Below are 16,148 nucleotides of genomic sequence, written 5' to 3'. Positions count from 1 at the left end.
CATCCACAGCAACAACGCCTCTATCTGCCCCTGCCATAACTGAACACAGATGCAGTCGGTTTTACTTCAGTTCCTCTATGAAGAGTTGTTGCTTTGATGTCTAAGCATGTTTTCGTGGTCATATTTCATTACAGTCCCTCATTACCTCATTACAGGGATGGAAACCTCATCCCTGGACAGGTTGGACAGGGCTTGGAGCAACCTAGTCTAGTGGAAGGTGTCCCTGCCCATGGCAGGGGGTTGGAATGAGATGAGTTTTAAGGTCCCTTCCAACCAAAACCATTCTGTGATTCTACAATTCTACTTTAAGGAGTCTCAGGAAGGAGACTTGGCACCTAATTCAAGAGCATGTTCAGCAGTTGTTCACTAACTTTGGTTAACCCAGGCTTCAGCATCAGTAGTTAAATTGTTTTATATGGAAATAATACTACATGACACTCATTCAGAATCTTCCACTGCATATCAGGAAAAATATGTACCCGGTAGCTTTAAAAATTAGATGTAAAATAGCAAATCCTGCAGTGTGTGAGTTGAGGATGTTTTTATACACAAAAAAAAAGCTGAAGGATGACAAACAGAAATGATGACAACTCAGGCACACTTCTGCATGTTTTTTTTCCTTGTAGCATGACCACCATCTAGTGGGACACGGGCAGCCAGTGCATAAGGGCTTGTGTGTGCCGGTAAGTGCAATAAAATCCAGCTGCTCACGTGCCTGTGTTTGTCTCTGCTTCTGTGCTGAAATACTGAGGACTTCAGAAAAGCTTGGGTTTATGTGTAGTCTTCTATTTCCCAGCAGATGGGTTTCACATGCTAACAGAAATCACTCAATGCCAGTGTCTCTGCTATTCAAACATGTCAACATCTATAGATGCAAAATCATTAGAGCTGATCTTTTTCTAAAACTTCCTTTTCCCTTTGTGTTTTCCTTAATGTAACTAATAAGTCATTTATTCAGGAATAGAAGTGAATATTATATTATATTCTAATTATATTATATTCAATTATATTGCACTATATTATATAATATTATATAATATTATATTATATATAATGTAATATTATATAATATTATACTATATAATGGCCGAAATACTACAATTACCCAGGAGTTACAAAAAAAGTTAGGTACTGTGCTTTTTTTTTTTTAGCAGTATCAACAACACTGTTGAGGTTCTGGAGTGTGTCCAGAGAAGGGAACAGAGCTGGGGAAGGATCTGGAGCACCAGGAGTAGCTGAGAGAGCTGGGGGGGCTCAGCCTGGAGGAAAGGAGGCTCAGGGGACACTTTATTGCTCTCTGCAACTCCCTGACAGGAGGGTGGAGCCAGGTGGGGATTGGTCTTTTCTCCTCAGTAACAAGTGATAGGACAAAAAGAAACAGCCCCCAGTTGCACCAGGGAAGGGTTAGGTTGGATATTGGGAAAATTTCTTCCCTGAAAGGGTTGCCAAGCCCTGGCACAGGCTGCCTGGGGCAGTGGTGGAGGGATTTAAAGGCCGTGTGGATGTGGCACTTGGAGATGTGGTTAGTGGTGGCCTTGGCAGTGCTGGGAGAATGGCTGGACTTGATGATCTCAGAGGACTTTTCCAACCTAAACAATGCTATGATTCTGTGGCAGGACTGTGCCTGTTGTCAGCAGTTCCCACACCTGCTCCATCAGTGAGAGCTGCTATTTCAGTGTAAGTTTTGCAATCAGTTTTGGTGGAACTGATGTTTAAGAACTCCTCTCCTCAGTGTAAACTCTGCCTTCGGCCACTGGATGGTGCATCGCTTGTTTCTGCAGCCCCGGGGCAGCCTAAAGAGTGTTTGTCATCCTCAGCGTGTGACACTGGCAAACAGTACCTCCAGATGCCAATGCAGGGAGGTAAGGTGTACAGAGAAGGTGGTTATTCGGCAATTTTTAAAAGAAATATCAATATAATGACATATAACTTAGATACAGACTGAAACAAGGAAATTCTCTCCCAGATCTGAGCTTTCTTGAAGTACAGGCTCAGCTGGGGCTCACACTACAGATGTGAGTCCAGCTGTTAATGCTGGATGTTCTTTCTGAAAATTCAGGTCACGATGCATTTTTTCTTCTCTTGGCTCTGATTTCTGCTCAAACACTTCTTGAGAGATGTGACATCTTTGCACAGCAAATACAGTCAGTGCTCACCACACTGCAAAGACCTTGAGAACCAGTTTGGACCTCAGAGCTAATCTGATTCTGCAGGCCTTTGGTTTCTGAGGGTGACAAGGTGTTTTTTCCTCCTGGAATATGGTCCTGACATACCCATTTCCTGTGCCAGGCTGCTGGATTTCAAAGAGGCAGTGCTGTTTGAAATGTTCACGGTGCAATGAGAAGTTTGATGGCCAATATTGCAAATGCTTAGGAGCAAGGCAGCAAATTTATGCTAACCAGAAATTCTTAAATTCAGCTTGGTTTTTCTTTGTATCTTGGTAGTGTGCATCAGTCACAGGTTCCTCATTTCCTCCTGATCTTAAAAACAAACAAACCAGTTGAGCATTTTCCTCCCCACGCTTTTGCTAAGCTGTGCAGCAGCTCTTAGGCTTGTTGTAATACACACAGTGTTGGTATTGCCATGCTAAAAACATTCCCAGACTTGTCAGGACTTTGGTTCCTCTGCAAGTCCTGGTGGTTTGGAACCCATTCCCCCCACAGGCAATATTGCCAAGATAAATTGTTTGCCAGAGATAATTTCAGGTCCTCAAACAAATTACCTAAGAAATGTTGAAACATAACTGCTGCACGAAACAAATTGTTTCCATGCTTCCTGTCCTCTTAGGAAGGAACAGGAGCTTATCTCTGTTCCAGATTCCACAGAGACACACACAATGCCTTCACGTGGGTTGGATAGACTCTGGGAGTTTTGGAATGTTTCACATATCAGAGGAACATATGAAATATTCACGCCCCATTTATCCTCCCTTCAGAAATGCAAATACTGAAATTCAAATGATTTGTGTAAGGACTCCCAACAGTTTGGCAGAAGGCAGCAAAGCTGCTCAGGGGCTGCACTGAGAAAAAAAGGATGAGTTTAGAGGGATCTGTCATTTGCCATAGCCCCTTCCATCTCAGGCAGACTGTAGATGCTGAGGGTTTAATTATGTGCATGTTTGTGAAGTCCCAAAGGTTTGTCATTTGTGTAGATATTTCCCCACTGAATTTTGACACTGCTTTGTGTCAATAATGTGTTTAAATTCTAACTAATTCTAGCTAAAAAGAAAAGCTGTTTTTCATAATCCATTCCCGTTGCAGCCTTTCTCTAGACTGAACCACATCTGCAGTGCTGCAGGTGCAGGGTGATAACATTGTGACACATCTCCTATTTTTAGACCATTTTCAATCCCTCCACAACAAAATCTGAAGTAAGAAAATAACCTTATTATCTCTGGCTCTCTGCCTACCCTGTGTGGTTAACTTTAAGATGTACCCCTTTGATATTAACTGAAGCAATGGTGATTTACAGAAATTAATTTCTGAATCTCATTGTCTGAATCTCTGGTTCCTTCTGCCCTTTTCCTTTTGAATCGCTGTGGTCCGTGGGCAGCAATAAACACAGAACAGTTGTGCTTGGTCTCAGAAAAGGGGAACTGTGTAAAATTGAGGAAACCTTTTAAGGTTTGTGTAAAAAGAACACATAAGAAGCTAAAAGCTTTTGAAGAAACAATGTAAACATGATCACCCAGGCAATTTAAGTGCACATCGGTATCAGGAAAGACTAGATAAAGGGCAAAAAGGAGCAGCAGAGCTCAGGAGGTTGTTAAAACCAAGTTACATTCAGAGAAGAAAATCGAAAGAACCATAAGCACTGATCCGTGAAACACAAACCACAGCAGAGGTTGTTATAAAACCAAACTGAGGGACAATTGAAACAAGGCATAAAAAGGTACAATAAATGCTTTTTCGAGTAACAGGGAGTCTGCTGAGAAGTCTGTAGAGTTAAAAGGGAGTCAGAACACTCAGGAGACAAAGAAATCGTGGGTTCTGAGAGTGCCAGCTTTCTCTAAAGTGAGATCAGCTGCACTTCAAACTCTCCTGAGAGGCTGAGTTTGTTTCAGTATGGGGAAATGAGGACTAAATGCTTGGTAGATGCAAAAGGAATACAAACTACTCTTGTGCAGCCAGCCAAAATATAGCTTCTAGAAATGGTAACTGCAAGAGTCACTGAAGGTGACTGAGGGTGCTGTCGTTAGTGAGGGTTTTGATGCCTTAAATGAAATGGGCTGCTGAGACTTTTTCCTGCCTGTTGGCAGGACCCATCAGTGGGAGCAAGTGAAGGACCCACTTACACTGAGACCCCAATAAAACACGATCAGAAATCACAGAATCGTGGAGTAGTTTGAGCTGGAAGGGTCCTTTCAGAGGTCGTCTAGTTCAACTCCCCCCTGCCACAGGCACCTTCAACTGGACCAGGTTGCTCAGAGCTGCATCCAACACAGCCTTGAATATTGCCAGGGATGGGGCATCATCACTTCTGGGCAGACAATGCCAGTGTTTTACCACCCTCCGTGTAAAAAAACCTATTTCGTCTATCTAATCTTAAACTGACTCTCCTTCAGCAATCCACATCAAAGAGCTGGGAACACCCACAGCCTTCATCCTCGGGGAAGAGATCCCAAAACCTGCACCCGAGCACTTATCCCGGAGAGTTTCCTCGAAACTCGGCCGCCTCTCTGCCTGAACTTCCCTCGGAGTGCGTAGTCAATAAATAAAAGGAGCAAATGCGACTTCCCGGGGTGAGCTCAGCGGCCGGGACAAGCCCCTCGCGGAAATGAGCGATGCCGGGACGCGGCGCTGAGCGGCCCCGGGTTGAGGCGGGGTTTGGGGTCGGCCGGAGAGGGAACCAGCACCGCTGCTCGTCCCGCACCTCTGCTCATCCCGTCCCGCCGCTCCTCCCGCGGCGCTCCCGGTGCCTCCCGGCGATGCCGGCGCTGCCGGCCGTGCTGGCGCTCTTGGCCGCGGCGCTGCTGGCGCTGCTCGGGGCCCGCCGAGCGGCCGCCCCCGCAGCCTGGTCCCCGCTGAAGCGCTGGGCCCTGGGCTGCCTCCTGCTCTGCCACGGCGCCTGGAGGCAGCGAGTGGCCGGAGGAGGCACCGCCGAGCCCCGCCGGCCGCGCCCGCTCCGCCCCGACCCCCACGTGAGTGTCCCCCGATGCTGAGACCCCCTTCTGCGACGCTCCGTTCCCACTCCCTGGCACCTCTGTCTCCCCCGTTCCCGGCATCCTTATGTCCTTGCAGCCCTGGCACCCCGCTGTTTCCCTGGCAGCCCATCCCCAGCATCCCCATGTTCCGCCAGTCTTGGAACCTCCATCCCCTGGAACCCACGTTCCCCCAGAACACCCGTTTGCCTTGGGCCCATGCTTCCCTAGATCCAGGCTACCTGCGCCTCTCTACATCCCCTGCATCCCACCTGTGGAACCCCCCCAGTCCTCAGGTACCCCCATTCCTGGCATCCCTCACAACCCACCCCTTGAACCCTAGGACCCACATCCTTTTCCCCCCATTCAACACATCCCAGGGAGGGTGGGGGATGTCACCTTAGCTGACCCTTGCAGGGAGAGGGGTCACCTCTAGTCAGTCCAGTTGGTGTCCATGGGAAAAAGCAGATGCACTCTGGAACACAGGAGCATTTTAATTTAGCACGTTCAGTGAATTGAATCTAATTTTGCAGGTGTACTTGTCTGCTAAATAAACAAAAAACCCTCTATCTACAACCTGTACCTCGCCTGTGTCCATGGACCATTCTGCCAAAATACTCCCTGTGCCTAAAAGGGAGATCTGGGTGGGCTTTGCTGTGTTATTTGGTGAGAGGGGGAAGCAGAAAGGCTCATGAGACAGGATTTCCCTCGCTTTTCTTTGCCTCATCAAGATTCAGCTTGCAAATGCCAGCTGACGTTTTGGATCCTGACTAATTTCTGTGAAAAATCAACTTCTTGCTAACATTTCTTAGAGTTTTCTTGGAATTCTTAAGTCACTTTATTTAACAAATGCATCAAGGCTTCTGCTTGGCCTTTAAGAAAAAGGAAACTGTTTTCTCCAGCTTTTCCTTTCTGCTAATTAAACTGCTGCTTGGAGCGTTTGAAATGTTTTGCCAGTCTCTCAGATTTGATTGGGCTGGAGTGACACCATCTTCCAAATCAAACTGACATCCAGGGTGGCTTGAGATTAGAGCCAGGGGGTCTGTGCTTTCCTCTCTGCTCTTTTGAGCTGGAATATTGGAGAAATACTTCCAAGAGTGGCCTAAAAACGGATCTGGAAAATGCTTCCAGGAATGGTGTCTCTGAATCTTTTGCACTGGAGACCTTCTCTGTGTGTATTTGCAGACTCTGTGCCCTCAAAATCCCCCCCTTGCCTCTATGTTAAATAATTTAATTTTAGTATTTCAGGGGATTTTACAATAGCTTATTTTTTAGGAGGAGAACTTAATCCATTCCCAAAAATGCATACAGAAATCTTAACTTCCACATTCCAGCTTTTAGAACTTTACTTTGAGCGACTTCTCCACAAATATGTGAAAACACACAGCAGAGTTTGAACTTGTGGACTTCTGTTCCAGCAGTTTTAAAAATTGCCATACATCAGCCCACCTTCTAATTTTGTTGAAGTCCAATATTTCCTAGTTACTTTCTTACATTTCTTTCTGATCCCTTTTCCTTTTTAGTTCTGTTTCCCCTATATGTAAGTTGTCCCACACAGTTTGGAACTAGATGGGGAAACAGCATCTTCATGGTTGAATTTCATCCTGAGAAACACTTGTGAGGACACATTTTATAAGGATTTTGGTCAAAGGAGCTTCTTGTTACAAAATTATCATCTTAATTCAGGATAATATTTCACCTTCTCCATGGCTATCATGCAATAATTATGTTCCCTCTCTAAAACTGCTTCTCATCTGCTCCCTGTCTGCTTTCTGAGTTTGCTTTGATGAGGAGATGGGCAAAAAAGAAAGGAAAAATGCTTTTGTGGCAATGAATGATGTTATTACTGCATACCAGATTGTCTGAATGTTGTGGATCTGAGTAATTTTTGAGCTGTCCTGTCTTATGACTGAGATTTCACTGCTGCTTGCAAAACTATCTGTTTGCTGGGGTTCCTGCTATGAAATATAAAAGTGAAAGTAAGATTTGATTCCCAAGAAGTCTGTGGGAAAAAAACAGAAAAAAAAAAAAATTACTGACCTTTTCCCCTCCCTTTCCTGCCTCCAGCAGGAACTGAAACCCATTTCCCTTTCCCCAGGCTCTGGATTCCATGTACTTCACTGGCTTTGCAGAGACCAACAAGACCTTTGTGATCGCTCGTCTTGCCAAACGTCCTGCTGGGATGTGTGAGATGTGGCTCTTCCTGAGGGTGGAGGGAATAGGGGACTTTGAAGTAAGTGGTGGCTGTGGGGTGACATCCAGCAGCAGTGCTTAACTCCTCTCTTGAACCTCTGGTAGGATCCCAAGCAAGAATTAATGTTCTCTGTGCCTTCACCCTGTTGACATCCCACCGGTAAGACACCGGTGCTGTGTCTAAAGGCAGTGGTAGAACTGGCCAGAGTTATGATTATGTCCCTTTTTTTTTTTCCCAAGTAGGATCTGACACTCATTCCCTTTTTCCCATAATGTGCAAATCCCAGCATATTTTATTAAAAAAATAGCTTGGTAATTCTCCCAGGAAGAATTAGAGCCTCCACACTTTCCCATAAGGCACAGCACGTGGTTAATTGATTACATTGTAGGGCCATAGTTGATTTTTTCCCTCTTTTTTAATGAGTGAATGCCATAAAAACCATTGTGAAATTGCCTCTTTAAAAGAGAAGAGAATGCTTTTAGGGAGTTATATGTACATCTGCTTCATTCTTGCTGCAAAGAAAACTGTATTAATCCTATATCTTGCCTGTGGCTTTGGGTTTTTTTATTAGTAGTGACTACATAGTGAAGAAGAGAAGGTCTGGCATAAATCCCTTTGCACTCAACTATCTCTATTCACAAATTTGTTTTGCTGGATAGCCAAGACCAGAAAAGGCAGGAGAAATCCTATTTGCAGAATATAAAAAAGTAAAATAGAAGATTGATGTACATTATTTTGGTTTTTTAGTAATACTTAGTATAACAAGATAATTTGTGACTTTGTTCCTCTGAACTGCCAGACAAGTTCTGGACCTTCTTAGATCCTTCTCCACAGCAAGAGGCATAAACTGCCTTTTAGAGAGGTGGCAGCTTTAGGGAACAAGACATATTTTTCAACAAGCAGATGAAGGGTTTGGGGAGCTTTCATGCACTAAATCGCTTCTGAGTTTCATCAGATTGAGACTAAAAATAAATTTAGCCCCAAAGCTCCACATGACTTGGCCGTAATCTTGACAGTGTAAGGAGCTGAGCTCATGCAGGGACCTCCCTTCACACAACTTGCATTATCTGAAACAATACTGTGTTATACCTCAGGTGTTTTAGATGCAATTTTCCCTCTCTAGTAACCTGATTACCAGAGAACAATAGAACTGAAAGTCCAGTTCACCCACAGAGGACCCTGAGAGCAGGAATTCACCCACGGTGCAGCCTCACAACTGAATTAAGCAAATGTTTGCCTGAAATGTTTCCTCTCTTTAGCACCCACAGCATCCCAACATGATGGTGCCTGATGAGTCTGAAGAGATCTGGAGTGGAGGAGGGCTCACTATTGAATACTTGGAGTCCCAAATGTGCTGGAAAATAAGCTTTGATGGATTGCTCAGGTATTGCAGCACTCTCTAGTTCCATTTATCTACACTTCAGACCAAGGCTTTTTCAGCACTATCTGAAATTATACTTAACCAACTTGAACCAAAAGCCATTTGGTGACTAACACATATTGATTTTTAAGGAATGAAAATATATCTGGTAATATATAGTACGACCACTCTACCTTAGCACACAAAAATATAATTCTTCTGCACTGTCTCCTATTGCCTCCATTTCCAAACATGTAAGAAACATTTTGTTGTTTGTTTAGGAGTGATATAAAATTATGGTGCTTTTCCTTACAGGAAAGGACCCTACAGGCAGCAGTGGAGTGAAGAGGAGGGTGAACTTGTACCAGTTAAATTCTCTTTGCAGTGAGTGTTTCACCTTTGCTTTGGGATGTAAAGTGGGTTCATGTTTCTTTTAAAATGGCAAAAATCAGTATTTTCCAATAAAATATTAACATTGCCATTATCAGAGTAGCAAGTACACAACTTGGCATAGTAAGAGCTGAAAGCTAATAATGTCTTTTATTTTTTCCCCTCTTTTCCTAGGTGGGAGAACTTCACAGAAGTTTTTAACTTTAATGTTGACAGTCACCCCAGCCCATTTGCACGAGCTTTTGCCCAGGAACCCTGGACCATCGAGTTCTTCCAGAGGATCAAAAAGTGAGAGGCAAGATTAATGTCTTCTGGGGTTAATAGTAATTTCAGGTCTCCTCAGGTTTTATCATGTGTAATGTTTGATTTTAGAAGCTGGGTTTAATTTGAAGTGCTCTAATCAAGGACATGGCTCCTGTCGGGCGTCTCCTTATTTCAGTACCACACCAGACTTGGCAGATTCTAAGGAGGGTCCTGCACAGAGACAGGATCTTCCTAATATGTGGATGAACAGACCTGCCCACAGTTTTGGTCTGTAGAACTTTAAGCATTAGGAATATTTCTTATTTTGTCTTTTTTCATTGATTTGGGCAGCTTCCAAAGTCAATGGTCCGGGTATAATTAAGCAAAGGATTGAAAATAATCATGTGAAAGAAGAACTGGGTGTTTTAATTACTCTACAAGCTTTGGAAAGCTGAAAAAATGAGAAGAAAATATCAGTGTGTTGTCTAAATAGAAGTAGAAAATCTATAGTGTGTGGTCTTTGGTGATACCTACTGATTTCTAAGCAACAACTGTTTGGCAGCCCAGCATCTTTTATAGTCTATTAAATCTGGCGTAGCCATGGTCCAGATGCTCTGAAATCCCCTTCACTGTGGGATATAAATCCATCAGATTGGCATTGAAGCTTCTTGAGGAGACTTGGTGATGTTGCCTGTGCTGATTCTCTCTTTTCTTTCTTCCAGACAAAGGGAACAACATTTCCGACACGAGCAGTGGGGTCAGTCCGTGGGAGAAATCGAGATAGAAGATCGTGAAAAAATTGAACTTTCCCTCAAAGGGGTTCGGAGCCACTCTTATGGTAACAGCACCAGAAAGAATTCCCACTCCTGGGAATACCTTCCCTATAGCTGGTACTGCCAGGGCACTGGGACTAAAGATTATCTTTAAAAATGACAGGTTTCATGGCTGGGCATGACGTTCAGACATTTCAGAGGAAATACCATTAACTATTTTGGGGCCATGCATATTCTTACAAGGCTACCAATTACTGGATATTTCTTTATCCAAAGTTGGTGTCAAGTCAGGTACTGTTAGTTCACATTTTCCAGCAATGGTGAACTTTAGGTTGGGTGATTTTGTTCTTTTTTTGCAGGTATCAGGAACTGGGCTGAGATTTACCGTTATGTCATGATTTTGGCACGCTTTGAAGTAGGTATTAATATATTAACAATGTGCTACTTAACCATGACATTGTTTCTGAGCTTGTCAGGCATATTTAATATCCAGAAATAAGGTGTTGGGGGCATCCCCAGTGTGCAGAAGTGCTCACCAGTGCCATCACCAGCACATACCAGTGTTGGGAGCAGCTCTCAAAAGCAGAGCTGTGTGTGTAAAAACTGAGATTTTACAACACTGTTGAACCAAAAGTTGTTTTGGTGACTTGTAACTGTTTGTTTTGGGTTTTTAAAGGAAAATTAAATGGGCAGCTTTACAGGAGAGATTCTCAGCCTGCTGCAAGTAAACCAGCGCTCAGTGGAGTCACTGCAGTGCTGATTCACTCTAATTGGGAGCCTGAGGTGTTTGAAGCATCCTAAGCCTTTGTGACAGCACTCAGCAAATATTTTGGCCTGTGCTGAGCTCTAATTCTCTCTTTGCCCTTGTGGCTGGAGGAGAGTCAGGGCTTCTGGGACAGCACAGCCTGGGGAAAAGCTGAGGGCTGGCCCTGCAAGATGCCAGCCAACCCCACCAGATGCTTCTGAAAAGGCATTTCCTCTGCAAAGCCAGGCGTAAAGAATTCTAAATTCTCATTATAGGCAGCATTACAGGAGTTCGGACTGGATTCAGAATAAAAGTTCTTTTCTCAGATATGTGCTGGCTGGCACAAAAGCACAGCTTGGAAAATCCCACCTATGTGCAGATCCAGCAGCTGCTGTGATTTAACATGTGCCTGTGTACCTTTTAATAAACCTGTGCTACGGCACCACAGTGTGTATAATCAGGTAGCAACCTCTCCCTTTTTATCATAGCTATTCAGGACTCAAAGTAACTGTGGCTGTTCTGCTCCTAATTAAAAGCCATCTGACTTTGCTAAGAAGTTTATTGCTGTTTGAAGTTTGAAGTCCTTGTACCCCGAGTGTCTGTACATTTACAGCATCACACAGTAGGCTTAAATTTGCCTCAGAGCAGCCCAAGTGGAGCATGAAGGGATCCAGGCTGAAAAGCAGAGAAGAAATTATTAAAAGCACAAGATTCCAACTCTGTCTTATTTAACATTTTTCCTGTATGCTGCTCTCGGGCACAGAATAGAGGTTAGAAGAGGTGTCTGGTCAAAGAAGGGCCCATCAGTTTTGTACACCTTTGCAGGTATTGTTTCCCTCCTCTTATGTCCACTTGCTGTGGACTTTTTGTTGTCTTTAATGTCCTCAGTTATTCCTTAATGGTTTTTTGTTTACATTCCTGTACTCTCATTTGCAGCCAGACTTTCATGGAAGATGTCCTGGGAGGATTTTAAAGTATGAAGTCATAGCACACTGCATGGCCTGAGTTATATCCAGTGTCTTCTTGGTCAAGCCAGTGAATAACCCACAGAAATGAGTCTGCAGAAATTTAACTGCTTTTCCTTTATTCCTCTCTTGCAGGATGGGACTGCAGCACATTTAACAGTTATTAATATTCCAGCTACCACAACTAAGTAAGTAGCCAAAGAAGTTTGTGTTGCTGAAAATACACATCTTAAAGGTGGCCAAAGCTGCTCTCCAGGACGTCTGTATGCACATCCTTGCTTTGAACCTTTCCATCCACACCCTCTTGCTCCCTACTGCCTTCACCCAGTTTTCCATTTGCAGTTAGTCACAAGGACAGCTTTTACCTTCCTTTGCTTCCTTTCCACTCAATTGCTGTTGGGCTGATGCAGCTGCCTGTGTGACTGTCAAGATAATTTAGAGGCACCAACTGAGCACTTTCCAGGTGTTTAAGAAGGTGTGTCCAGCTGTAGTGGGGCATTCCACAGGGAGCCCAGCCTTACTGACTGATGCTCTGTGCATCCAGAAGATTAAAGACCAGAAGAATTTATATTCATAAATCCAGAAGATTTATGGCCCTGGGACCAAAGTTGCTCCAAACCCCATCCAACCTGACCTTGGACACTTCCAGGGATGGGGCAGCCACAGCTTCTCTGGGCAACCTGTGCCAGGGCCTCCCCACCCTCACAGGGAAGAATTTTTTCCCACTATCCCATCTAACCCTGCCCTCTGGCAGTGGGAAGCCATTGCCCCTTGTCCTGTCCCTCCAGGCCCTTGTCCAAAGTCCCTCTCCAGCTCTCTTGGAGCCCCTTTAGGCACTGGAAGGGTCTGTAAGGTCTCCCTGGAGCCTTCTCTTCTCTGGGCTGAACAATCCAAATTCTCTCAGCATTTGTGCTGGTGCATTTGAGTTTTGGTTGAACTTTAAATCTGCTCCATTTCTCTCCCCCTCAGCCTCACTGTAGGTTATGTGTTTTTCCCTGATGGGAGGAAGGCTGGCATTGAGTGGTCCAATGCCTCTCTGGCTGAGATGGCTGAGGATGGTGTTATCAAGGATGAGTATGGAGTCAGTTTTACTGCTGGTAAGCTAAATGTGCTCCATCTGCCTTCAGCTTTTTGGGATGAAGTTGACTTAGTGGAGGAAAGACTATTCAGTGAAATTCCATGTGATCCCGGGGACAAATTCGAAAGCTGAAAGCATCATCTTGCACCTTAAAAAATTTACTTAGAATCATAAACCCATGGAATGGTTTGGGTTGGAAGGGGCCTTAAAGATCATCCATTTCCACCCCCCCTACCACGGGCATTCCTGTGCCAAAATTAAATTATAGGTGTGATGTGTCATGGCTGGAACGGTGTGTGTCCACTGCAGGATCAGGATCCCAGGCACCTGAACCAGAGGGAGAGTTACAGATTCTTTGTGCTGACTGTTGCTTATGCTAGTCCACATCAGTTATTTGATTTTCCATTTTGGATGTTCTGAGGTGGATTCAGCTGGAAATATGGTTGATCAAAGGTTTTACTGAATTCACGAAGCAGCAGGAGAACTGTTACTCTTTAAGAAGAAACTGTACACAAAAATAGTAGGTATTGGGATTTTTTGAGGTAAAATACCTCTGAAGGTTGGAGACATTCTTCTCTTTTTGCTCTTATCCAAGGTGGCAAGGACTTTGCTGTTTCTGCAGTGCTGGATAAGCAGAGCTGCCCCGTGGTGTTCAATGGCCTGGTGGGAAGTGGTGTTTTCCACGAGTGCATTGCAGATTTCCAGCTGGATGGGTCAACACAAGGCTGGGGCTTGGTTGAGTTTTATTACAGGTAAAATAATGAGAAGCAAGAAGAGGCAAAGAACTCCCATTCTCCTATATTGACCTCTGTGGCTCCATAGATATTTGAAGCATAAATGTGCAGATTTTTTTACCTGATGTAAAGAAATATCATTCCTTTAGTGCTTAATATATTTATTAAATTGACAAACAATCCATATCTTATAAAAGGAACTATTGTTCCTTTTATAGAAGTGTTCATGCAGCACTGCATACATGAAACCAAACCATGGGAACTTGTTCAGTTGTTTGTTATAAAGGTTTGTGTAGGATCTTATATAGGTCTCCATATAGGTTTATGAGTTGATGATCCATTTTGGACACTGCCTTATTCTGCCCCATGATTGTTAAAGTCTTTTACTGGAGTCTTTTTTCCTATGGAGTCTTTTCTCTCATGAAAAAAAAAAAAGGTAAATTTTGTTGTTTACATTTATTTTGCTTTTTAAAATAAACATGAGTCCTTGGCTGTCAGAGGAAATGCCATAGATGGCTTTCAGGAGATGCAGAGCTCAGCTGCTTCTGAAAACCAGAAACACATAAAGCACATAAAACAGGCCACTGAACTGCCAAACACCCCCTGGCTGAACTAGAATGTGAAGTTGCTGCCAGGTACCTGCTCCCCTCCCTTTGCTCGCTGTCCAAACCTGCACAGGGGAGGAAATGACCCAGCACAGAAAGTCTCTGATAAAACCCAAACAGGGCACATTCTGCAAGCCCAGACAGTCCTGGGTGTTTCTGAATCCGCCTCAGGAAGGCTTAATTTGGCAATGCTGACAAAGTTCCCATCTCATATCTGCTTCCAAATCAAAACCATGTTAGAAATGAAAGGGTGAGTGTCTGGCTCTTCCTCTTTGCCACGAGACGCCAACTCAGCATCGCTGCTCTTCTTACAGGGACAAGGCCGCCCAGCTGGTTCCGAATTTGCAGCTTGGTTCCAAAACTTAAGGACCTCACCCTGCCACTGATGCCTCTCCCCCATGATCATCTACAAGCTTGTCCCAGCAATGTTAGCGAGCAGCAGCTTTCCAAAAAAGTATTATTCTCTGCAAAACGCACTGTTCTGAGTGTGGAACTCGTCACCGGATGCTGTGGAGGTCGGGGGCATAAAAGGATTTGGAGAGAAATGGGATATATTTTTATTAGTGCAGTTCTTAGTGGTTGCTAACCCTGGTGGTCTGGAGGCAGTTTAAAGGAGAGCTCTGAGCAGCTGATTGCAGGAGGAGTGCTCTGGGAGGGATCACCCCACGCTCTGTCCCTTGGTATTGTTCCTAAACTGCAGCTGCTGCCCCCCATGAAGCCCAGGACCCTGGGCTATGTGGATCTCTGACCCAACTTAGCACCTCTTCTGTTCTTTCAGATTTGTTTTTGAAATAAAAGCTGTATCTTTCTGAATTCTCTGGTTGTTGCAGTCATTAAAACATGGGAAAAATGCTGTTGCAGGAAACTACATTGATTTGCCAGTCTTGTAAAGGAGATGAAGTGGAAGAAGCAGGAGAAAGCACATCTAAATGAGGTGTCCTCTGGGAATAGCATTAATGGTCAATGAAATAAGTGGTACAGACACGTTTTCCCCCTGTCTGAAGGGAAGCCAGGGTCTGGGAGTCCAATTTAGAAAGTGATCTGAATTTCTCATCATTCGTTGTAGCTGCCATAATAATCCCAGCACCCACGTTAGTCACTGAGAGCTGCTGGCCCAAGGCAGCCTGTAGTGTATTCCCTACCCAGATGCATCTTGCCACTAGGTACTGAAAATTAAACATACTTAAAGCATGTCAAAAAAATAGTTAGATGGAAGATCTGGAGGGAAGAAATTAAGCAAAGGTGCCTTATAGTGCCATTTAAGTTATAATGACACCCCATTTAAGAAAATAGTGAAACTTGGGTGCATACATACATATATATATATTTATAATCTACTCTTAGGTTGACACTGGAGGAGACTTTAATAAAATTTAAAGAAGACTTTCTCCTTTCTGATAGTTCCTACACTTATTGCTACAACAAAATTTTATGGACAATAGGTGCATGAATATAAAATTATTCCACCTGCATACACCACAGCAGGGACTGCATGTTCCAGCTTGGGATGCATCACTGGACAAGTGTGATGACGCAAGAAACAGCCTGATATAATTTAACAGACTGATTTTATCAGTGTCTCCAGCGGTTGTGCAGTGGGGTGGAGAGATTCCCACTCCCTGATTTATAACCTTGTCCCTGTTCTGTTGTGCCTGTGAGCTGGACCCCAACACTTGTGTCCCTCCTTCCACCCCAAACCATCTCTGTCTGTGCCAAGCTGACTTACAGTTGCATTTCTTCTGGGATAGTCATTGGTTTAGAGCTTTGGATTTTAGCTGGACTTCTATAAACACTTCTCTAGTTACAGTGGTATTAAGAACCACATTCTTGCAAGTCTTGCACAAACTCAAAGATGTCTTAAATCTGTCTGTGCACTCGTGGTCTCCGTGTGCCGAAAAGGGGAGCTTCTAAATTACTTGAG

At 44.0% G+C, this 16,148-nt stretch overlaps 1 protein-coding gene across 1 annotated transcript; it reads left to right on the top strand.

The window, feature by feature from the left end:
* Positions 1-4,867: 4,867 nt before the first annotated feature.
* LOC126637715 (uncharacterized) lies at positions 4,868-15,030 on the top strand. Its single transcript, XM_050311123.1, has 11 exons — positions 4,868-5,140; positions 7,239-7,373; positions 8,594-8,718; positions 9,010-9,078; positions 9,259-9,372; positions 10,050-10,165; positions 10,460-10,515; positions 11,946-11,998; positions 12,780-12,907; positions 13,484-13,640; positions 14,542-15,030. The coding sequence occupies exons 1-11, from the start codon at positions 4,928-4,930 to the stop codon at positions 14,591-14,593; spliced, it is 1,218 nt and encodes a 405-aa protein (XP_050167080.1). The 5' UTR covers positions 4,868-4,927; the 3' UTR covers positions 14,594-15,030.
* Positions 15,031-16,148: the final 1,118 nt, after the last annotated feature.

This window comes from Myiozetetes cayanensis, unplaced genomic scaffold (genome assembly GCF_022539395.1).
Source record: "Myiozetetes cayanensis isolate MyiCay16 unplaced genomic scaffold, myiCay2020 scf16, whole genome shotgun sequence".
Taxonomy (NCBI): Eukaryota; Metazoa; Chordata; class Aves; order Passeriformes; family Tyrannidae; genus Myiozetetes; species Myiozetetes cayanensis.
This window is presented reverse-complemented; position numbering and strand designations above follow the sequence as displayed.

Bases quoted from the DNA above. Each gene is read 5' to 3' on its own strand.
- LOC126637715 (XM_050311123.1), top strand. From the start codon at position 4,928: ATGCCGGCGCTGCCGGCCGTGCTGGCGCTCTTGGCCGCGGCGCTGCTG. The intron at 9,373-10,049 runs GTGAGAGGCAAG...TCTTTCTTCCAG, and splicing joins TTCTTCCAGAGGATCAAAAA to ACAAAGGGAACAACATTTCC. The intron at 10,516-11,945 runs GTAGGTATTAAT...CCTCTCTTGCAG, and splicing joins TGATTTTGGCACGCTTTGAA to GATGGGACTGCAGCACATTT.